Source organism: Stegostoma tigrinum, chromosome 35, assembly GCF_030684315.1.
Source record: "Stegostoma tigrinum isolate sSteTig4 chromosome 35, sSteTig4.hap1, whole genome shotgun sequence".
Lineage (NCBI taxonomy): Eukaryota > Metazoa > Chordata > Chondrichthyes > Orectolobiformes > Stegostomatidae > Stegostoma > Stegostoma tigrinum.
The window spans coordinates 1,381,968-1,406,105 of NC_081388.1; the positions used below are offsets into that span (position 1 = coordinate 1,381,968).

Below are 24,138 nucleotides of genomic sequence, written 5' to 3' on the forward strand. Positions count from 1 at the left end.
TCACCCCTCCCTCCTCTCAACTTTTTTGTCCCCCCTTCCACTTTCTTGCCACCTCACCCTTCACTCACCCTCCTCTCTAGCCCCACTCACCCCATCATGCCACCCTCCTCTCCCCCCTCCCAACCCCATCTCTCACCTCTCATTTTATCTTCACCCTCCCATTACTGGCCCTGCCACCCCTCTCCTTCCCCACCCAGCCTCTACCCCATGCCCCTCCCTCCCCTCAACCCCCTCCTACTACCCCTCCCTCTCTCCTCACTCCACACCTCTTGCCCCTCCCTCACACTTCCCTGACTGCCGTTTCTTCAGGCCCTCCGCATTCCCCCTTTCTCCTGCAGTGACATGGGGCTCTTCTGCTTCACAAATAGAGATCTCAATGAAAAGGCAGAAGCAGAATCATTCAACAGTAAATGGGACCACTTCAAGATGACAGAGCGTGTATATTCCTGATACTTTTTCAGTTTCTTCATGTTTATCACTAATCACTTCCAGTTCTGATAAAAGAATGAAAACCGCACTTGGGTGCTTCTCTTTGCACAGAAAGGGATCTTTCCAGCAGCTTCTGGTTTTAATTTTTGAAGTATGACTTGATAGTTCTGGAAGTTTAAGTGTGTGTGGAGTTAGAGAGGGGCAACAGGGTGAGAGGGGGAGAAAAAGGGGGAAGGGGGAGAATGGCAAGAGGAGGGAGACAGGGACAGTAAGAGGGGAATGGGGACCTGAGTGAGATGGGGGAAGAGGAGCGAAAGAAAGAAAGAGAGCAGAGACAAAGAGGGAGCACAGCGAGAGTGAGAGAGTAAGGGTGTAAGAGAGTGATAATGAAGATTGGATGGGAACTTGTCAAAAATAAACTTAACAGAGCTACAGGAATAGAGCAGGGGAATGACACAGACTGGGGTGCTTTCCAGACAGCCAGCATGGATCCAATGGGCCAAATGGCTTTGTTCTGTGTATTATTTCTTTTTGACTATGAGTGAGTGAGGGAAGTTACACTTCAAACTGATGACCATGGCGGGTTTGTCTGGATTCCTCCCTGTCCTCCCTTCTCAGAATCAGGATTCCTCCCCCACACCCCACCTATCCTGTCCTCAGCATCCCCTTTTCCTTCCCTGCACCCTTTCTCAGAATCAGAATCCCCTTTCTCCCCCTTCCCCTCACCCCCCTACACCCTCTCTTTAGGATTAGGAATCCCTTTCTCCCCCAACCTTTCCACTCCCCATCAGGATGCTTCTCCCCGAGCTAGAATCGCCCTTGTCCCCTACCAGCCTAGGCATGGTCTGAAGGGTTGGTAAAATTTTCTGACCGTATGCCAATAATACACATTAATTCCAGCCTCAGACTACTAATACACAGAGGCCTCTACTAATTCCTAGAATGAAACCTCTAAATAACTTCTGTGTAAATGTTGGCTCTAATCACCAGCATGAATACAAGTCCAATTCAGTTTTAGACCAATTGAAACCCACTCGAGAGAACTTCAGGAGGTATAAAGCTCTCTAAGTGATAACACTCGTATTGTAACCCGACCTGAGGATGTGCTAGAGAGAACTCTAAGAGGAGCCTGACTCACTGTAAGGCCTCTCCTGGTACAACACAGGGAGCTACAACATGTGGGCCCACTGATAGGAGGCTAACTCCAGGGCAACACATTAAACAATGGAGGTAAAGTCTTGTTCAGCGAAGTGCTCTTTGACCTCAGTGGGGAGATGATCAAACAGAAGGTCTTCCACGATAAGACTGTTTTTCTTGAGTAACAGACAATTGCCAATCTCAGGTGGAATCCTCTCCAAATGATTTCCTTTCAGCTCCAAGTAGGTGAGTTGAGTTAACTGTCCGATCTCAGGTGGGATATGTGTGATACAGTTCTGGCCCAGGTGTAAAGATCTCAGCTTCAAGCAGTGGAAGAGCTGGAGAGACAGTGTCTCCACTTTATTCTTGGTGATGGAGAAATGCTGCAGGTTCTGGAGCAGATGAATGTCGGGAGGCACAGCAGTGAGCAGGTTGTGGCTGAGATCGAGGTGTCGTAGCTTCCTCAGGGTAAAGAGAGCAGCAGGCAAGGATTCCAGCTTGTTGTTGGAAAGGTATAACTGCTCGAGATTTTTAATGAGGCTGATGGTGGTGGGGATACATGAGATGTTGTTATGCCATAGTTTGAGGCAGGAGAGCCTCTTGAGATGCTGGAAGCTAATGATCTCCTCAATGCTCTGAATGTTATTGGCTTTCAGGTCCAATTTTTGAAGGCTGGTGAGGCTGAAAATGGCATGTGGAATTCTCCCGAGTTCACAGTTCTGAAGTTCCAGCTCAGAGAGGCTGGCTAGCTTCTTCAGGTTGTTCAGGACCAGGAGCTTGGTACCATCATTTTGAATGACCAGCCTGGACAAGTGTGTGGCAAGCTCCATGACATTTGAGGGGATTTTAGAGAGGTTGCTCTTGATTATCAAAATTTTGAGATGCCGCAGCTCCTTAAGGGACTCCAGGCCAATGGCTTTATTAGTCTCAGAGTTGAGATTACCTGATAGATGCAGCTCAACTAGGTTCTTAAGCGAATACACCCAGAGGGGAATCTCTCCAATATCAGTGAACTTGATGTGCAAGATATGAAGGTGGTCCCGTAGGAAGTTGAAAGCAATTTGGTCCACCTTTGCAGGACAGTGGTAAAGATAGAGTTCTCTCAGAGCCACCATTTGGGAAATCTTTGCAGGCAGTCGGACATCTGGGATCAGTTCCAGTTTCAGCACCTCCAGATCATTCATGTCGAAGACTGCTTTCGGAATGCCTGACAGCATGAAAAGTTGCAGCTCCAGCTTACCCTGCATGTTTTTTGAAACATGTTGCCTCAGCTTCTCATATGTCCACTCATGGTTTAGGTTCATCTCTAGCAGTTTGCTCTCGCAGCCCTCAGACAAGAAGATGGCAAACCGTTTGGAGTAGAGCTGGTCGTACTGATCGACCATGTGCAGGAGGAAGGCAAAGTCATTTTTCACATCAGGAATGTCGCTGAAATTGCTTTCTTCGCGCACCTTCTCAAAGGAATACTCCTTCAGAGACCCTCGGAAAAGCCAGAACAAGGTATAAAGGCACACCAGCCCATAGAGGGCAATCAGGATGATATAGCTGATAAGCAGCTTCTTCAGCATGTAGGCCATGCTGTGAGTGCAGAAAAACGCCGAGTAGCCAGTGACATTTTTAATCTTGGGCTTGCAGACATGCTCAAAGGTGATAGAGTTGACAAAGGTGAAGGTGTAGCACAGGATGACAAGGAACTTGAGGGCCTTCACCACGGTCTGGCCAACATAGAACTTGTAGATCAGGTCTCCATCCTCTGTGTGGGCTCGGAACCTGCGCACCTTCTCAAAGAGAGCCTTGGCCTGCTCACCATCTTGCTTGTCCAAGATGTTCATAGATGGCGAACCACTGACTGGGGGTTCAAAAGTCACCTCAGGATAGGAAGTCAAAGAGGAACTGGTGTCAGAAGTATCGCTGGGCTCCAGGGTTGCAGACTTGAACATTTTTGTCCGATTCTGACTGTTTTCTGAGTCCTCATTGGCGGTCTCAGAGACCGCTTTGGTGGTCCACGGTGACTCAAAGCACTTTCCCAGGATTGAGACAAAGTGCTCGACTTTGGAGGAAGTCTTTGGAAATTTGAACCAGAAGTTCCCACTAACCAGCAGAATGATAGTGTGGACAAAGGCTATGTACGGGAAGTACTTAGAGTACCAGGGTAGTGCTTTCTGGTAACATACTTGGCTGATGTAGACATACTGCTGGAAGTCCAGGTTTGTCTTGTAGCCTCCGGCTCTCAGCAGGCGTGCAGGAGGTGGTGATTTGGTTTTAGTTGGGCCCGAATATTCTCCCTGGGCTCCTGACGAGGGCCTGCTGCCACAGTCAGCTGTCTCAGATCTTTCAGGAGGGCGATGTGGTTGGGCCACAGTGCCCATGGCGGAACTCCGAGATGTGCCATTCAGACTCCGTACGTGGTCACAGGGAAGACATACGACCTTGTCTTGGGAAATGAGCAGGGTTACAGAGAGGAGGGACACCATTAGCATGACAACCACCAAATAGTCCATCAAAACATCCCACCAGGGTTTGAGAAGACGATGAGTAGGCTGAGTGTCAGACAGAGATGCAAGCTCCGTCAGGGTGATCATACCTACAAAAACAACAGGTATATGATCAGCAGAAGAAGCTCTTCCTCAACTCCACTCCCTAGTGGTGGGAAAAACACACCATCAGGACCTACAATGCACCCCAACAAGCTTGCTGCAGGGAACCACACCATTTGATTCACCTCTCCATCATCAGGTTCCTCTTTCTCTGGTGCCACTGTGGGAACCCCACTATTTTAAGACAGTCGCCATCCTGAACTACTCCCTCCCAGGGGACTACTCGCTATTAGAGATCCTACTGGCTTAGAGCAGGAACTAACAGCTTCCTTGTGAAATTGGCTGAAAGGTTTATCTTTTCAGGCCATTCCAATATAGTTCAAAGCTTTAGTTTATTGATATTATCACGGAAACCATGTTCAAACAATTCAAACTCATAATGAATCAAACAAAATTTGTTTAATGCCAGCCTGTCTGGTGGAGGCCTGAAGCATTTACTTCAGCAACTGGTTTCAAAATTGCTCAAGATTCAACGATTTGATTTCTTTCAATTAAGAGATTGAACTGGAATGAATTGGGTTTGAAAGCCACAGAAGAAACAGGAAATTATCCCCACAACAAGACTGAAGTACCTGCTGCAATACAAAGCTGCTGGAATCTTCCAGGTTAAATCTCTAGTTGGTAAAGCGAGCCCAGCCTAGACTGGTGCCGCAGGTTGTTATGGACGGGTCTACAGGAGGAAATGTTGGAGTTAGTGTCCTGAATACACATCTCAACTCCCTCCACCCTCACATAAACAGCTCACTTCAGTGGTAGTATTGAGTTCTTTGGTTTCTTTCTTTGACTTACTTAGCCTTAAGAACTATGAATGTTTTCAAAAAGAAAATAGTGAATGTTTTTGGCCTCATTAACCTTCCGTGGCAGAGAATTCCACAGGGTTACCACTCTAGGTGAAGAAATTTCTCTTCATCTCAGTTCTAAATGGGCTACTCCTGCAGCCTTAGACAGTGACCCCTGGGTCCCCAATAATCAGGAAAGTCTTGCTTGCAAATAGCCTCTCTCAAAGTGAGAGAAAGGGATCACATTTCAGGTCAATGATATAGGAACATAGGAGCAGGAGTAGGCCACTCAGCCCTTTGAGCCTGCTCCATTCTAGGTCAAGGCTGATCATCTATCTCAATGATAGATTTTGAGTTCCTATCAATCTCTGTCTTGAACATACTCATGACTCTACAGCCTTCTCTGGAGAGAATTCCAAAACTTCACCACCCTCTGAGTGAAGACATTTTTTCCTGTCTTGGTCCTAAATGGTCTGCCCCTTATTCTGAGTGTGTGTCCCTAGGCCAGGGGGGGGATTTTCATTTCTGAATCTACTCTGTTGATCCGTATGAGAATTTGGTATGCTTCCGTGAGATAATCTCCTGGTCTTCAAAACACTGCAGAAAACGTAGTTACTGGCTGGGCAAGGATGGCTGAGAGTATCCAAAGAAACGTCAGGGTTGTGAGTGCTGCTTTTTTCTCCCTCTCTCTCTCTCCATACAATGCTCTTCTTGTCAGCATTTCCTAGATATTGAGCAGCTGCAAGATTTCACCATCCATTACAGTCGGAAAGTATAATTTTTACTTTTTAAAAAATTAATTAGGGTACTGGGCTTCACTGGCATTTATTGCCCAGAGGGTAATTAAAAGTCATCCACATTACATGAAGACCAGCAGATTTCCTTCCTTTATCAGTGAGCTAAATGGTTTTTTTCAACAATCAATAGTGGTTACATGGACAACATTAGACTAGCTTTCTATTTATTTTGAATTCAGATTCCACTTCTTGAAATGGGGGGATTCAAACCCATGTCCCCAGATCATTAGCCTGAGGTTCTGAATTACTAGTCCAGTACTAAACCACCACCTTCTGCGTTTGACCATGAGTCACTGCCTTTTGTAGGGAAGAGAACTTACATAAGGTTTCTGTGAATTGCTTCCAGAATGACAGGGCTTTAAATTCTAACACTGTTTCCCGAGACCCGGCCATAAGACGATGGAACAGAAGGAGGCCACTTAGCCTGTCAATTCTGCTCTGCCATTCAATGAGATCACGGTTGATCTGATAATCCTCAATCTCATCTTCCTGCCTTTCCCAGAGAAAGGGTTTCTCTGTATTGTCCCTTTGATCCCTGCATGAAACTCTTCGATCAGCTCTCAATCCTTTTCACTCAAAGGAGTACAATCCTAGGTCATAAAAACTGTCCTCAATAATTTAATCATTTCGAATGGCTCAGGAGTTAGCACTACTGCCTCAGCGCCAGGGACCCAGGTTCAATTCTAGCCTTAGATGACTGAGTAAAGATTGCACTTTCTCCCTGCTTCTGTGTGGGTTTCCTCTAGGTGCTCTGGTTTCCTCCCACAGTCCAAAGATGTGCCAGTTAGGTGGATTGACCATGCTAAATTGCCCATAGTGTCCAGGGTCATGCAGGCTAGGTGGATTAGCCATGGAAGTGCAGGATTATGAGGATAGGGTAGGGGGTGGGTCTGGGTGGGATGTTCTTCGGAGGATTGGTGTGGATTCGATGAGCTGAATGGCTTGCTTCTACACTGTAGGGATTCTATAATTTTAGTGTCTACACTCAGAGTACGTAATGTCCTTCAAATTAACTTTCTGGCAATTCCTGGTCCCTGGACAAGTTGCTCATCCACTCTGTCCCTGGAACCACATTTCCATAAAGATGTGTTAAACTGATGGCACTGTTGACGAGACAATTCATTTCTACAACGAACCAACTGCCAGCACCTTCCCATTGCCTCTTCCTCAGTTCTATGCCTGAAGACAAGTCTGAGCTGCAATTTCTACCACGAATAGAACAGGGAGGCACATCTCAAACCCACCCCAACCTGAATAGGGATTGAACCCCAAGCTGTCGACCTTGATCTGTTTCATGCCAGTCATTGACCAACATTCATCAAGAAGCAGGAGTAAGTCTCTCGAGCCTGCTCTGCCATTCAATAAGATCATGGTTGATCTGATTGTAAGCTCAACTTTGCAATTTCTTTTACCCTCAGCAACGTTTCACCCCATTGCTAACTAGCAATCCACACTGCTTCCTAAATACTCAAAGGCTCTGCTTCCACCATTTTTGAGGAAAAGTTTCAAACACCCATAAGAGAAAAATATTTGCTTCATCTGTTTCATATCAGATTCTTCTACTTTTCAACAATGACCCTGAATTTCAGATTCTCCTAAAACAGGAAATTTATCTCCACATTTGTCCTATCAAGACCCTTCAGGATCTTGTATGTTTCAATCAAGTCCTCTCTTACTCTTCTAAACTCCAGACAATACAAATCTATTCTGTACAAACATTCCTCATAACATAACCTGCCATTCCAGGTAATGGTTGAGTGAAGCTTTTCTGAATTACCAATGCATTTACGTATCACTTTAAATCAGCTGAACAGTACTGTGCTATATAGCACTCCAGTTGTAGATACACAGTTCCCTGTATAGCTAATGCAAGAGAATAACATAGATATGAATGAAGATTAACCATCCAACCAATTGAGCCAGTTCTGAAGAAAGGTCACTGGACCTAAAACATTAACTCTGATTTTTTTCCTTACAGATGCTGCCAGACCTGCTGAGTTTTCCCAACAACTTCTGCATTTTTATCCAACTTACAGCATCTGCAGTTCTTTAGGTTTTTAGCCAACTGTCCCCCATCGAGGTGTCCTCATTGTTGTGGTAACATACACTTTTAACTACATGGTGTAGCCTGAAGCAATGGATAATGAAGGTAGAGGCTTTGATTTCACGTGGCTGGCCAGTGTTCCAGGGTTTAGATGTCCCTGACAAGATGGAGAAGGATGTAAAAGGGGTGGGAGAGTTACATTACTGATTAAGAAGAATGTCATAGTTGTACTAAGAGAGGACATCTTGGAGGGCTCACCCAGTGAGGCCACATGTTTGGACATAGAAAGGTGCAATCACTACAACGGAGTTATACCTCCCAATGGCGAGCAGGAATTAGAAGAACAGATATGATTCTACGAACAAATATGTAAAGCCAATCATGGAAAATATAAAAAAAAATAGGGTAGCTTTAGTGGTTGATTTAACTTCTCCAATATTGACTTGGACTCTCTTAGTGCCTGGGCTTAGAAGTACCAGAATTTGGTAGATGCATTAAGGAGGGATTATTAACACAATTTGTAGATAGTCAGTCTGACTACGTAAGGGGCCATACTAGACCTTGTATGGGGAATGAACCTGGCCAGATGACCCAAGTTTCAGTAGGGACAGCACTTTGGGTATAGTGATCATAATTCCTTAAGTTTTAAGATAGTTCTGGAAAAGGATAAGACTGGTCTTTGAGTGAAAGTGCTAAATTGGGGGAAGGCTAATTACAATCATATTATGCAGGAACTGGAAAAATTGGATTGGGGGTGGTTGTTTAAAGGTAAATCTACATCTGACATGTCTGCTAAAAATCAGATGACCAGAGTTCAAGGCTTGCACGTTCCTGTGAGGATGAACGACAAGAATAGGGAACCTTGGATGACAAGAGACATTGGAAGTTTAGTCAAAAAGAGAAAGGAAGCATATGTGTGGTTTAGGAAACAGAAATCAAGTAAGACCCTTGAGGGGTATAAATGAAGCAGAACAGAACTTACAAGAAATTAGGAAGGCTAGAAGGGACAATGAAATATCCTTGGCAACTAGGATAAAGGTTAATCCCAAGGCATTTTATATGTTTGTTAGGAGTAAAATGGTAGCTAGGGAAAGGATAGTTGCACTTAAGGCAAAGGAGAGAATTTATGTGTGGAGTCAGAGGAAATGGATAGGTCCTTAATGAAAAACAATTTTTGAAAAAAACCTAGAGAGATGTTTGTTGATACATTAAGGCATTTCAATATTGAGGTGGTGGTGGTGTTGAACAGAGAGGTCTAGGCGTGTAGGTATATAGCTGCTTGAAAAGGGCATCACAAATAGACAGGCTGGTGAAGAAGTCATTCGGCATGCTTGGTCAAACCACTGCGTATAGGAGTTGGGACATCATTTACGACAGTACGAGACATTGGTGAGGCAACATTTGGAGTACTGTGCACAATTTTGGACATCCTGCTTTAGAAAGGATGTTATTAAATAGGAAAGGGTACAGAAAAGATTCACAAGGATCTTACCGAGACTGGAGGGTTTGAGTTATAAGGAGGTGGGTAGGCTGGGACATTTTTTTCCTGGAGAATAGGAGGCTAAGGGGTACTTTGTGGAGGTTTGTAAAATCATGACAGGAATAGAGAAGGTAAATAGCCAAGATATTTTTCATGGGGGAGGCTAAAACTAGAGGGCACTGGTTTAAGATGAGAGTGGAAAAGATTTAAAAGGGGAAACTTTTTCGTACAGAGGATGGTGCCTACGTAGTATGAACTCCCAGATGAAGTGGTAGAGTAGACTACAATTATAACATTTAGAAGACATTTGGACAGATACATGAATAGGTAAGGTTTAGAGGGGTATAGGCCAAATGCAGGCAAATTGGACCAATTTAGGAAACATAGTTGGCATGGATAAGTTGGACTGAAGAGTCTATTTCTGTGATTCTCTGACTGTGTGATGGGTACCTTGAAAAATATTAAGATAGATAAGTCCCTGTGGCCTGATGGGATTTATCCTAGTGTATTGAAGGAAGCAGAGAGGAAATTGCTTGTGTCTTGTACAAAATCTCTGTATCCTCTTTAGCCACAGGTGAGGTCCCTGGAGCCTGAAGAATAACCAATGTTGTTCCGTTGTCTGAAAGTGGCAACAGGGATAAACCAAGAAATTATAGACTAGTGAGCCTTACAGCAGTGGTACAGAAATTATTGGAAAAGGTTTCTATGGCCAGGATTTATTCACATTTGGAGAAGAATGGACTTATTAGGGATAGTCAGCATGGCTTCTACAGAGGTGGTCTTGTCTCACAAAGCTGATAGAGTTTTTTTTGAGAAAGTGACAAGATGATTGATGAGGATAAGTCAGTGGATACTGTCTACTTGAACTTTAGTAAAGTATTTGACAAGGCTGGTCCAGAAAAATCAAATTGCATGGAATTCATGGTGAGTTGGCAAGTTGCATTCATAAGTGGCTTGGTCTTAAAGACAGAGGGTAGTTCTGGAGCAAAAACAGAGGTTGCTGGAAAAGGTCAGCAAGTCTGGCAGTGTCTGTGATGAAAAAGTCAGAATTAATGTTTTGGGTCTGGTGACCCTTCCTCAGAAAAATTCTGGAGCAGTGTTTTTTCTGACCAGAGGTTTGTAATCAGTGGTAGAACCTCTGTTGTTTGTAATATATATATAACTGACTTGAAAGAAAATGTAGATGGTCTAATTAGTAAGTTTGTGGAAGACATGAAAATTGGTAGTGTTGTGGATAATGAGAAAGGATGCAGCAGGACATAGATAGAACATAGAACAGTACAGCACAGAACAGGCCCTTCAGCCCACAATGTTGTGCCGACCATTGATCCTCATGTATGCACCCTCAAATTTCTGTGACCATATACATGTCCAGCAGTCTCTTAAATGACCCCAATGACCTTGCTTCCACAACTGCTGCTGGCAACGCATTCCATGCTCTCACAACTCTCTGCGTAAAGAACCTGCCTCTGACATCCCCTCTATACTTTCCACCAACCAGCTTAAAACTATGACCCCTTGTGCTAGCCATTTCTGCCCTGGGAAATAGTCTCTGGCTATCAACTCTATCTATGCCTCTCATTATCTTGTATACCTCAATTAGGTCCCCTCTCCTCCTCCTTTTCTCCAATGAAAAGAGACCGAGCTCAGTCAACCTCTCTTCATAAGATAAGCCCTCCAGTCCAGGCAGCATCCTGGTAAACCTCCTCTGAACCCTCTCCAAAGCATCCACATCTTTCTTATAATAGGGCGCCCAGAACTGGACGCAGTATTCCAAGTGCGGTCTAACCAAAGTTTTATAGAGCTGCAACAAGATCTCACGACTCTTAAACTCAATCCCCCTGTTAATGAAAGCCAAAACACCATATGCTTTCTTAACAACCCTGTCCACTTGGGTGGCCATTTTAAGGGATCTATGTATCTGCACACCAAGATCCCTCTGTTCCTCCACGCTGCCAAGAATCCTATCCTTAATCCTGTACTCAGCTTTCAAATTCGACCTTCCAAAATGCATCACCTCGCATTTATCCAGGTTGAACTCCATCTGCCACCTCTCAGCCCATCTCTGCATCCTGTCAATGTCCCGCTGCAGCCTACAACAGCCCTCTACACTGTCAACGACACCTCCGACCTTTGTGTCGTCTGCAAACTTGCTGACCCATCCTTCAATTCCCTCGTCCAAGTCATTAATAAAAATTACAAACAGTAGAGGCCCAAGGACAGAGCCCTGTGGAACTCCACTCACCACTGACTTCCAGGCAGAATATTTTCCTTCTACTACCACTCGCTGTCTTCTGTTGGCCAGCCAATTCTGTATCCAAGATCAGTGAGAAAATTGGGTGGAGAACGGCACATGGAGTTTAATTCGATAAGTGTGAGATAATGCATTGAGGGAGGCCAAATGCAAGACAAAACTATACCGTAAACAGCTGGACTCTTTGGAGCATCAAGGTGGTAAAGAAGGCATACGGCATGCTTACCTTTATCAGTCAGGGCATTGAGCATAAAAGTTGGTGAGTCACGCTGCAACTAAACAAGACTTTGGTCAGTCCACATTTGGAGTAGTGTGTGCAGTTCTGGCTGCCGCAGGAAGGGTGAGATGGCTTTGGAGAGGGTGCATAAGTGGTTTACCAGGATGATACCTGGACTAGAGTAAATTAGCTATAAGGAGAGGTTGGACAAATAGGAAATACTCTCATTAGAGTATTGGAGGCTGAGAGGCAACTTAGTAGAAATATATAAAATTATGATGGGCATGGGTAGGGTAGATAGTCAGAGACTCTTTCCCAGGATCAAAATATTAAATACTAGGGAGCATATGTTTAAGGTGAGATGAGAGAGGAAAGTTTAAAGGAGATGTGTGAGGCAAGTTTTTTAAATAGAGGCTAGAATGCTCTGCCAGGGGAGATGATTGAAGTAGATACAACAGCAATGTTTAAAAAGCATTCAGATGGACAACGAACACGTAGGGAATAGAGGATACAGACCACATGAAGGCAGATACAATTAGTTTAGAAAGGCATCACGGTTGATACAGTCATGGTGGGCCAAAGCACCTACTCCTGGGCTATACTTTTCTTAATTAAAGCTTAACTAGTGTGAGTCATCTCAACTCACTGCACCTCAGCTACTTAAGACATATCTATCTGTTGAACGTGCACAGTGAGTCAGCTTGGCAATGGTCAGGAAGGAGAGACCATATCTGGAGTGAAACACAGCCAAAGTGAGTGTACAGTTTGGGGAATGTGGAGGCAGGGTGGGAATTCAGCATGGAGAGAAAGAGGTGTTTTTTGTTTGTTTTATTGGCTCATAGTTTGTAAGGTTACTTTTAAACAGGATAAATTGAAGCCCAGGATTAGGGCCCAGCACACAAGGGTGACATCTCAGGTAAACTGTAAGTTCATTGATTGCTGATAGCTAGTATCTATTATATATTAGGCCCAAAACGTCAGCTTTTGTGCTCCTGAGATGCTGCTGGGCCTGCTGTGTTCATCCAGCCTCACATTTTATTATAAGTTAGTTTCAAATTGAAGGTAAATAGGGAAACATTTACAGGTTATAAACTAAAAGACCTGTACGAACTTTTACAAATCAAATTAAGAACTATGTAAATCAAGTAGAGATACAGGGCTAGGTGATGTGTTGTACCTGCATGACGTGGTTGCTGGTGAACCCCATTAAGGTTCATAAGGGCCTTATCTGCAGGTGTTGGTCGCTTGAGGAACTCTAACCAGAGTTGATGAACTGGAATCTGAACTTGGAATACTGTGCCACATCAGACAGGTGGAGAGTGATCTTGACACTTAGTTTCAGGGGGGTTGAAACAACCCTCAGATTGACTACCTTGAATTCAGGCAGTGTCAGAAATAGAAAGGCGTGACAATGAAGGGATCCAGGAGGTCGTGCTGAAGGAGTCTGAGACCTTGATCTTGTTTTACAGGTTTGAGATTCTTGCTGTCTGTGTGGATGAGAAAGGGGGCTATAGGGAGGATGAGCAAATTGATCATCGAACCATGGTACATGGAGCCATTCACGACAGGGGAGAAAACAGAATTGTTTTTATAAATGGAAATAATATATTCAGGAGAATAGACACTGTTCTTTGTGGCCAGGATTGAGTGTCCTGAAGGCAATGTTGCCTCCAGGTTCAGGATATCTCACCTGGACTGCAAAGTAGTAGGAGGGGAAAGATCCAGATGTTGTGATCCACGTTTGTACCAATGATAGAGATTCTGCTGAAAGAATGAGTAGCCAGAGGCTAAATTAAAAAACAGAACTAAAAAGATACTAATCTCTGGATTACCACCTGAACATGAGCAAACTGTCACACAGTCAACAAGATTAAAGAGGTAAATGCAAAGATTGGGGTGAGAGAAATGGGTTTGAATTCATGGGACGTTGTCACCAGTACTAGGGAAGGAGGAATCTGTTCCGACGGGATGGGCTCTACCTTAGTTAAACTGGGACCAGAGTCCTGGTAAATCGCATTTAGTTTTAAAACAAGTGGGTGTGTTCAGCTGTGGGAAAAGTATGGAAAAAATTAAGCGGGAGTGGGGGACAAATCAGAGGTTATTAAAATTTCCTAAACAAATAATAGGACACAGAGTATGGAAATGGGTCACGAATCAAATTTCCGGCACAGCAGATAAGGGAAGAACTATGAGAAGAGGTACAGTCAACACGGGCCTAAGTCTTGCACTTAAATGCACACAGTACATAAAACAAGGTAAATGAGCTTGTTGCGCAGATTGAAATTGGCAGGTATGATGTTATGGGTATCACGGAGATGTGGATGCAAGGGATTCAAGGCTGGCAACTAAATTTAGTAGGATATGTATGCTCTTGAAAGGATAGGCAGATGGGCAGACGGGGCAGGGTTGCCTTGTCAGGAAGAAATTGCATCAAATTGATTGCAAGAAGTGATAAAACCTTAGAAGTTGTAATATCCGTGTAGTTAGAGTTGAGGAACTGCAAAGGGAAAAAGACCACAATACACAGACCTCCAAACAGCAGAAGAGCAAATTACTGCAGATGCTGGAAACTGTAGAGAAAACAACAAATGCTGGCGTTCACAGCAGGTTAGGCAGCATCCATACAGAGACAGCAAGCTAACATTTCCAGTCTAAATCACTCTTCGACAGCACTGACGTGAAGTGTGGAAGGGGCAGCATTTATGCTACAGTTGTGGGTGGTGGAGTATGCAGCACAGAGGAAAATAAATCAGGAGGAAAGACACGTCGGAAAGGCACTGTTACAATAATCATGGGGAACTTCTGCATGCAGGTGAACTTGGAAAATCAGGTTGGTAGTGGATCTCAAGAAAGGAATTCTTTGAATCTCTATAAGATTTTTTTGGAGCAGTTAGTGGTAGAGGCCACCATGGCACAGGCAATTTTGCAGCAGCAGATTTGATTAAGGACATTAAGGTGAGGGAACCTCTCATGGGCAGTGACTATAATATGACAGAATTCACCCTGCAATTTGATAGGGAGGAGCTGAAATCTGATGTAACAGTATTATAATTGAATAATGACAAAGACTCAAAAGTGGAGCTGGCCAGAGTTGATTGGAAGGGATTCCTAGAAGAGAAGATGGGGGCACAGCAATGGCAGGAGTTTCTAGGGATAATTCAGGAGACACAGCAGAAATTTGTCCCAGGGAAAAAGAACGTACTAAGGAGAGAATGAGGCAACCATTGCTGACAAGGGAAGTCAGGTATAGCAGGAAAGCAAAAGAGAAAGCATATAATGTAGTGAATGCTTGTGGGAAGCCAGATGACTGGGGAGTATGAAAGTATAAAAATATTAAAATATACATTAAAATATGGCTGTTAAGGTGTGGCAGCCAGTGATTCCGCAGGGGTCAATGTTGTGACCATAGCTATTGTGTTATACATTGATGTTCTGGATGTACAAATTTGGAGCATTGTTGTAAAGTTTGCAGATGACACAAAGATATGTGGAGGGTCAGGCAGTGTTGAAGTGGGAGGCTGCAGAAGCACTTGGAAGTCTACGAAAGTGGGCAAAGGAATGGAAAATGGAATACAATGCAGGAAATTGACAGGTTATGCACTTTGGTAGCAAGGAAAGAAGTATTTATGCTCCTGTATCTTATAGTCACGGAATCATAGAGTCATGTAGCACAGAAACAGACCCTTTGGTCCAACTCATCCGCACTGACCAGACATCCCAATCTGACCTAGTCCCATTTGCCAGCATTTGGTCTATATTCCTCTAAACCCTTCCAATTCATATAAACACTCAGAATAATTTTAAATGTTGTAATTGTGCCAGCCTCTGCCTGAAAACATCTTATGGTCACTCTTCAGGGGACATGCCATCTTCTGACATGACAATGGAGGGAAGATCACTGATAAAGCAGCTGAAGATAGTTGAGCTGAGGACACTACCCTGAGGAACGCCTGTAGAGATGTCCCAGAATTGAGATGACTGACCTCCAACAATTGCAATGATCTTCCTATGTGCCAGGTATGATGCCAACCAGTGCAGTCTTTACAAAGATTCTCATTGACTCCATTTTTCCTTGGCTTCCTTGATACCGCACTCAAGTCAAATGTGGCCCTGATGTCAAGGGCTGTCACTCTCACTTCACCTCTAGAATTTAGATCTATTGTTCATATTTGAACAAGAACTCAAATAAGGTCAAGAGCTGAGTGGCTTTTGCCAAACCCAAACTGAGTATCACTCAGTGGATTACTGCAGAGTAGATACTGCATGATAATGCTGCTGAAAATACCTTTCATCACTTTACAGATGATCAAAGTGGATGGATAGGGCAGTAATTGGCTGGGTTGGATTTGTACTGCTTTTTGCATCCAAGACATACCTGGGAAATTTTCCACATTGTGGCTAGATGCCAGTATTATAGGTGTACTGGAACAGCTTGGCTAGGGGTGTGGCAACTTCTGGAGCGCAAGTTTTCTGTGTGATTGTTGGAATTTTGTCAGGGCCTATAGTCTTTGTGGATATTTGTGGAGCCTTCTCCTCCAATTAGTTGTTTCATTGTCCACCATTATTCACAACCGGATGTAGGATAACTGCAGCGCTTGAATCTGATCTGGTCGTTGTGGAATGAATTTAGCTTCGTTGAAAACTTGTGGCTTATGCTACTTGGCATGCTAGTAGTCCTGTTTGGTAGCTTAACCAGGTAGACACCTGATTTTTAGGTGTGCATACTACTGTTGTTGGCATGCTGTCCTGCCTTCTCCATTGAACCAGGATTGAACCCTCAGTTTGATGATAATGGTTGAGTGGGGTAAACACCAGGCCATGAGGTTGCAAATTGTGCTGGAGCACAATTTTGCTGCTGTTGATGGCTCACAATGCCCCATGGATGCCCAGTCTTGAGTTTCTACATCTGTTCAAAGTCTGTCCAATTTAGCACACAAAACAATGGAGAATATTCTCACTGTAAAGATGCAACTTTGTTTCCCTTACTGATATGTTCATGGACAAAAATGTCTACAGCCAGCAGGTTGGTAAGGATGAAGTCAAGAATGCTTTTCCCTCTTGTTGGTCCACCTGCCACAGATCCAGATGAGTAGTGAAGTCCTTTAGGACCTGACCAGCTCCAACAGTAACAGTGCTGCCAAGCCACTCTTGGTGGTGGACATTGGGGAAATGGGAGAATTCAGAGTGCATTATAATCAGCAAGAGGATTCTTTGTTCATGTTTGATCTGACGCTATGAGACTTCCTGGGGTACAGAGTCAATGTTGAAGTCTTCTAGTGCAATTCTCTTTCAATAGTATGCCATCTCTGCTGGGCTTGTCCTGCTGGTGGGACAGGATATTTCCAATGATGGTGATGCTGGTGTCTGAGACATTGAGAGTATGACTGTCAGACCATTGCTTGACCAGTCTATGAGACATCTCTCCCAATTTTGGATTAATCATTAGATGTTAGTAAGGAAGGCTTTGCAGGGCTGACAGGGCTCTTATTTGCCTTTTCCGATTGCTAGGTCAGTGTCAGGTGGTGGTTTCGTTTCTTTGTAGACTTCATAGTGATTATTAATATTGAGAGGCTCGATTTGCAGTGGGTGTGGAGTCACCTTCAGGCCTGAAGGTCTTCAGTGGACCAGATTGTCAAAAAAAAAAACAATCAGCAGTGGTTTCACAGTGATTGTTATACTCTTATTTTCAGATGTTTTATTGAATTCAAATTCCACCATCTGCCATCTAATACAAACATGGGTCTCCAGAACACTAGCTGAGTTTCTGGATTAATAGATCTAGTGATAATACTACTGGGGATGCCTTCCCTTTTTGAGGGTGTAACCATAGGGGCAGTAACTGGATGTGGCTGGGAGGGTCTAAAACTGTGTGGCATGGAATTTGTTCCAAGAGACAGCCTGAAGATGCAAGGACTGTGGCAGGCTGAGAAGAGTGAGTGTTGGAGCAGATAGTACCTCAGTTTGGTGCTGTAGGACAGCAAAGAGCTCATCAGTATCCAGTCCCTCTTACACCTCAGTCATTGAGCCCTCTCCTTCTGAACAGTCAAGACTGATATTTTCCTGACCATCACCAAAATGTCAAAGAAGAACAGCACAGCTCAGGAACAGGCCCCTCAGTTCACCAAGTCTACTCCCACACATGATACCTTTCTAAGCTAAAAACCTTTCGCTTGCATGTGGTTCACATCCGTCTGTTCACTGTCTTTCCAAATATTTGTTAAGCTGACTCTTCAATCTTGCTCTTACATCTGCCTCTGTCACCTCCTCTGTCAGTGCATTCCAGGCATTTACCACGCAGTATTAAAAAAAACTTGCCTCTCACATCTCTTTTAACCTTTCCCCCTTTTACTTTAAATGTATGTTCCAGCAGTAATTAACATTTCTACCCTGAGAAAAAGGCTCCCTTACTATTCATTGTCTCCATGCCTCTTATAATTTTGTAAGCTTCTATCAGGATAAATTCTTTATTCACCAGCGCTTAGGATTCAACTGACAGTGTTTTACCACACAAATAAGCCAAAGTGTCAAAAGGTACAGGGAGGTTAATCAGAGGAAACCAAGCTGTGGTCTTCTCTTGAACACCGAAAGGCAGAGGGTGCCCCCAACACCTCCACAGCCTCAAAGTTATGTCAATAATTCTATATGCTGGGAAAGTTTCTGTTTAGGTAATGCCCTTAAGACATATAGCCCTGTAAAAATGTTTTCAATTTGGGCGAGAGATCAGTTGTACGTCTCCTCACCCCCTTCAGGGTCTAAATGTGATGTTCCATGTGACTCAATGGAGTTAACCCCTTGGTTCAGTGATGAAGCCTGGGCCTAGCTGAACTATCAGGCGACTGGCATCCCTGGGGATGGAGATATCTGCCAGCTCAGCGGCCAATTGTCCGTTGCCTCTTTAGTGGTCCACGTTGGGACTGAATCTTCACAAAACATATTTTGCCAGTGTGTTTCTCTGGTGAGGGTGAGGGGGCTAGTTAGGGAGACGAACCGGGAGACATGCCCACTGTCGGCTGGACTAAATGGCTGGTCGGTCAGTCAACAACTGGACGGAGCAAGTGACTGAGCGCCAGGCTGAATAAAATCCAGTGACAAAGCAGAATGAGAGCCCTTGGAGTGCAATAAATTTCACTGCCTGACTGCCCTGGACCGAGAGCTGGAACATTATCGCCTCCGTCCACTCTGTCTCTGTCATCCCCATTTCACTGCTTAAGGGAGAGTCAGGGGAGTCTTTCCCTACCGCAGGGAGAGAGGGGGAGTGGATTGGGGAAGTCTCTACCCCTCTCCAGTGCCCTTGGTTAAGGATGAGGAAGAGGGTTGAAGGGACTGGGTTTTTTTATTTCGTGAACTAGGTGCGGGTTCAGAGACTGATGGAGTAAGGGAACACTGTCACTGTGGTTGTTGGAAATTCACTTCCTCAGTCAGAGGATGAACAGCTGTACTTACTGTGAACAGAGGGTATCAGCAAGGAAGAAATCCGAGCGAGAGAGGCCTGGCGATGGGTCACTGTCAGTCACAAAGTGCTCTGGGCCGCCCTCTGTTTGCTCTTTGATCTCAGTCTAACCTCCCACCCTCCCCTTTCCTGTTTCCCCTCAAAGGTCGTATGCTTTTTTTCCTTTGCCTTTCTCTCTCCTCCCCCAGTTCCTCTGCCCTTGCGTCTCTGTCTCTCTGTTTGTTTGTTTCTTTCTTTCTTTCTTTTTTTTGCTTGCTTCCTTCCTTCCGTCACCCCCGCCACTGCCTCTCCCTCCTTACCCCCGCCTCTCTATTTCTCTCACACCGCTCCCCCCAACCGCCCAGCCTTCTCTCTTAAGTTGGCTGCCGAACTCCATTTTGTGCTTTGAACGTTCCTCCTGCGCTCAGCTTTTAAACACCCACGTGACCCGACTTTCTTCGAGGCCGGTTGCTATAGTGACTGCAGTTTTGCCTTGGACGAGCTCGAGGGAACTCGGACAGAAACAACCGCGTTCGCGGCAAGAAACTGATCCTGCAATCGGGACACGGTGAGGGTGAGGGGAGGAGGGGTCACAGAGAGGCGATTGGAAGAGGGAGGCGGGGCGGGGAAATGGACGAGGGGGGGGAGGATGGAGGAGAGCGAGGGGGAGGGACAGGGGAGGGGGGGGGAGGGGGGGGAAGAGGGGGGGGAGGGACAGGGGGGGGAGGGGAGGGGAGGGGAGGGGGGGGGAGGGGAGGGGGGGGGAGGGGAGGGGGGGGGGGGGAGGGGAGGGGAGGGAGGGGAGGGGGGGGAGGGGAGGGGAGGGGGGGGAGGGGGGGAGGGGAGGGGGGGGAGGGGGGGAGGGGGGGGGAAGGGGGGGGGGAGGGGGAGGGGGGGGGGGGAGGGGGAGGGGGGGGGGAGGGGAGGGGGGAGGGGAAGGGGGGGAGGGGGGGGGGAAGGGGGGGGAGGGGAGGGGGGGGGAAGGGGGGGAGGGGAGGGGGGGGGGAGGGGAAGGGGGGGAGGGGGGGGGGAAGGGGGGGAGGGGAAGGGGGGGGAGGGGAGGGGGAGGGGAAGGGGGGGGGAGGGGAGGAGGGGGGGGGAGGAGGGAGGGGGGGGGGAGGGGGGGAGGGGGGGAGGGGAGGGGGGGAAGGGGAGGAGGGGGGGGAAGGGGAGGAGGGGGGGGGGAGGGGGGGAGGGGGGGAGGGGAGGGGGGGGGGGGAGGGGGGGAGGGGAGGGGAGGGGGGGGGAAGGGGAGGAGGGGGGGGGGGAGGGGGGGAGGGGAGGGGGGGGAAGGGGAGGAGGGGGGGGGAGGGGGGAGGAAGGGGGGGAGGGGAGGGGGGGGAAGAGAGGGGGAGGGGGGAGGGGGGGGGGGGGAAGGGGGGGAGGGGGGGGGGGGAGGGGGGGAGGGGAGGGGGGGGGAAGGGGGAGGGAGGGGAGGGGGGGGAAGGGGGAGGGGGGGGGGGGAAGGGGGAGGGAGGGGAGGGGGGGGAAGGGGGAGGGAGGGGAGGGGGGGGGAAGGGGGGAAGGGGGGGGAAGGGGAAGAGGGGGGGGAAGGGGAGGGGGGGGAAGGGGAAGAGGGGGGGGAGAAGGGGGGGGGGAGGGGGGGAGGAGGGGAGAGGGGGGGAGAGAGGTGGGGGGAGGGGGGGGGAGGGGGGGGAAGAGAGGGGGGGGAGGGGGGGGGAAGAGAGAGGGGGGGAAGGGGGGGGAAGAAGAGAGGGGGGGGGAAGAGAGGGGGGGAAGGGGGGGAGAAGAGAGCGGGGGGAGGGGAAGAGGGGGGGAGGAAGGGGGGGGGAAGAGAGAGGGGGAGGGGGGGGAGAAGAGAGGGGGGGGAAGAGAGAGGGGGGGGGAAGAGAGGGGGGGGGAGGGGGGGGAGAAGAGAGGGGGGGAAGAGAGGGGGGGGAGGGGGGGGAAGAGATAGGGGGGGGGAAGAGCGAGGGGGGGGAGGGGGGGGGAAGAGAGAGGGGGGGGAAGAGAGAGGGGGGAAGGGGGGGAAGAAGAGAGGGGGGGAAGGGGCGGGGAAGAGAGGGGGGGGAGGGGGGGGAGAAGAGAGGGGGGGGGGAAGGGGCGGGGAGGAAGAGAGGGGGGGGGGGAAGGGCGGGAAGAGAGGGGGGGAGGGGGGGAAGAGAGGGGGGGGGGAGGGGGGGGAAGAGAGGGGGGGGGGGGGGAGAAGGGGGGGGAGAGGGAGGGGGGAAGAGAGGGGGGGGAGGGGGAGGGAGAAGGGGGGGGAGGGGGGGGAGGGACAGGGGGGGGGGGGAGGGGAGGGGAGGGGGGGGGGGGGAGGGGAGGGGGGGGGGGGGTGGGGAGGGGAGGGGGGGGGGGGGGGGAGGGGAGGGGAGGGGGGGGGAGGGGAGGGGAGGGGGGGGGAGGGGAGGGGAGGGGGGGGGGGGAGGGGAGGGGAGGGGAGGGGAGGGGGGGGAGGGGAGGGGAGGGGGGGGAGGGGGGGAGGGGAGGGGAAGGGGGGGGAGGGGGGGGGAAGGGGGGGGAGGGGGGGAAGGGGAGGGGGGGGAAGGGGGGGAGGGGAGGGGGGGGGAGGGGAAGGGGGGGAGGGGGGGGGGGGAGGGGGGGAGGGGAAGGGGGGGGAGGGGAAGGGGGGGGAGGGGGGGGGAGGGGAGGAGGGGGGGGGAGGAGGGGGAGGGGGGGGAGGGGGGGAGGGGGGGAGGGGAGGGGGGGGAAGGGGAGGAGGGGGGGGGGGAGGGGGGGGGGGGGGGAGGGGAGGGGGGGGGGGAGGGGGGGAGGGGAGGGGAGGGGGGGGAGGGGGGGAGGGGGGAGGGGGGGAAGGGGAGGAGGGGGGGGGAGGGGGGGAGGGGAGGGGGGGGAAAGGGGGGGGTGGGGGAGGGGGGGGGAGAGAGGGGGAGGGGGGGAGGGGGGGGGAAGGGGAGGGGGGGGGGGGGGAGGGGGGGGAGGGGAGGGGGGGGGAGGGGGGGGAGGGGAGGGGGGGGGGAAGTGGGAGGGAGGGGTGGGGGGGGGGAAGGGGGAGGGAGGGGAGGGGGGGGGAAGGGGGAGGGGGGGGGGGGAGGGGGGGAGGGGAGGGGGGGGGAAGGGGGAGGGAGGGGAGGGGGGGGGGAAGGGGGAGGGGGGGGAGGGGGGGAGGGGAGGGGGGGGGAAGGGGGAGGGAGGGGAGGGGGGGGGAGGGGGAGGGAGGGGGAGGGGGGGGGGAGGGGGGGGGAAGGGGGGGAGGGGGAGGGGGGGGGGGAGGGGGGGAGGGGAGGGGGGGGAAGGGGGGGAGGGGAGGGGGGGGGGAAGGGGAGGGAGGGGAGGGGGGGGAAGAGAGGGGGGAGGGGGGAGGGGGGGGGGGAGGGGGGGGGGAAGGGGGGGAGGGAGGGGGGGGGGGGGAGAAGGGGGGGTGGGGAGGGGGGGGAGGGGGGGGGAAGGGGGGGAGGGGAGGGGGGGGGGGAAGGGGGGGAGGGGAGGGGGGGGGGGGGAGGGGGGGGGAAGGGGGGGAGGGGAGGGGGGGATGAGAGGGGGAGGGGGGGAGGGGGGGGGGAGGGGGGGGGGGAAGGGGGGGAGGGGTGGGGGGGGGGAGGGGGGGGGAGGGGAGGGGGGGGGGGAGGGAAGGGGGGGAGGGGAGGGGGGGGGGAGGGGGGGGGGAAGGGGGGGAGGGGAGGGGGGGGGGAGGGGGGGGGGGGAGGGGGGGGGGAAGGGGGGAGGGGAGGGGGGGAGGGGAGGGGGGGGAAGGGGGGAGGGGAGGGGGGGGAGGGGGGGGGGAAGGGGGAGGGAGGGGAGGGGGGGAGAGAGAGGGGGAGGGGGGGGGAAGGGGGGGGAGGGGAGGGGGGGGAGGGGGGGGGAAGAGAGGGGAAGGGGGGGGGAGGGGAGGGGGGGAGGGGGGGGAAGAGAGGGGGAGGGGGGGGAAGAGAGGGGAGAGGGGGGGGGGGGAGGGGGGGGGAAGGGGGGGAGGGGGGGGGGGAAGGGGGGGAGGGGAGGGGGGGGGGGAGGGGGGGGGGAAGGGGGGGGGGAGGGGGGGGGAAGGGGGGGAGGGGGAGGGGGGGGGGAGGGGGGGGGGAAGGGGGGGGGGAGGGGGGGGGGAAGGGGGGGAGGGGAGGGGGGGGGAGGGGGGGAAGGGGGGGAGGGAGGGGGGGGGGAGGGGGGGAGGGGGAGGGGGGGGGAAGAGAGGGGGAGGGGGGAGGGAAGGGGGGGAGGGGAGGGGGGGGGAGGGGGGGGGGAAGGGGGGGGAGGGGAGGGGGGGGGAGGGGGGGGGAAGGGGGGGAGGGGAGGGGGGGGGAAGGGGGGGGGGGAAGGGGGGGAGGGGAGGGGGGGGGAAGGGGGGGAGGGGAGGGGGGGGGGAAGGGGGGGAGGGGAGGGGGGGGGGAGGGGGGGGGAAGGGGGAGGGGGGGGAGGGGAGGGGGGGAGGGGGGGGAGAGAGGGGGAGGGGGGGGAAGGGGGGGGGAGGGGAGGGGGGGAGGGGGGGGAAGAGAGGGGGGAGAGGGGGGGGGGGGAGAGGGGGGGGAGGGAAGAGAGGGGGGGAGAGGGGGGGAGGGAAGAGAGGGGGGGAGAGGGGGGGAGGGAAGAGAGGGGGGGGAGAGGGGGGGAGGGAAGAGAGGGGAGGGAAGAGAGGGGGGGGGAGAGGGGGGGGAGAGGGGGGGAGGGAAGAGAGGGGGGGGAGGGGGGGGGAAGAGGAGAGGGGGGGGAAGAGGAGGGGGGGAGAGGGAGGGGGGAGGGGGAAGAGAGGGGGGTAAGAGGGGGGGAGGGGGAAGAGAGTGGGGGGGAAGAGAGGGGGGGGAGGGGGGGAAGAGAGTGGGGGGGAAGAGAGGGGGGGAGGGGGGGAAGAGAGGGGGGGAAGAGAGGGGGGGAGGGGGGGAAGAGAGGGGGGGAAGAGAGGGGGGGAGGGGGGGCGAAGAGTGGGGGGAGGGGGGTGGGGGGGGAAGAGAGGGGGGGTGGGGGGTGAAGAGAGGGGGGGTGAGGGGGGGGAAGAGAGGGGGGGGGTGAGGGGCGGGGGAAGAGAGGGGGGGGAGGGGGGGGAGAGGGGGGAGGGGGGGGA

The 24,138-nt window shown here is 51.2% G+C and overlaps 1 protein-coding gene across 9 annotated transcripts; it reads right to left on the bottom strand.

The window, feature by feature from the left end:
• Positions 1–253: 253 nt before the first annotated feature.
• Positions 254–19,741, bottom strand: LOC125447475 (volume-regulated anion channel subunit LRRC8D-like). 9 transcript variants are annotated; one of them, XM_059639796.1, is made up of 4 exons: positions 19,178–19,741; positions 13,425–13,495; positions 4,736–4,833; positions 254–4,150 (listed from the first exon to the last, which is right to left on the bottom strand). In XM_059639796.1, exon 4 carries the CDS (start codon positions 4,146–4,148, stop codon positions 1,647–1,649), a length of 2,502 nt encoding a protein of 833 aa, XP_059495779.1. In that variant the 5' UTR covers positions 4,149–4,150; positions 4,736–4,833; positions 13,425–13,495; positions 19,178–19,741; the 3' UTR covers positions 254–1,646. The 9 variants fall into 9 exon arrangements, with proteins under 9 accessions (XP_059495779.1, XP_048377813.1, XP_048377812.1 ...); XM_048521856.2 differs by having other exon boundaries at positions 13,425–13,498; XM_048521855.2 differs by lacking the exon at positions 13,425–13,495.
• Positions 19,742–24,138: the final 4,397 nt, after the last annotated feature.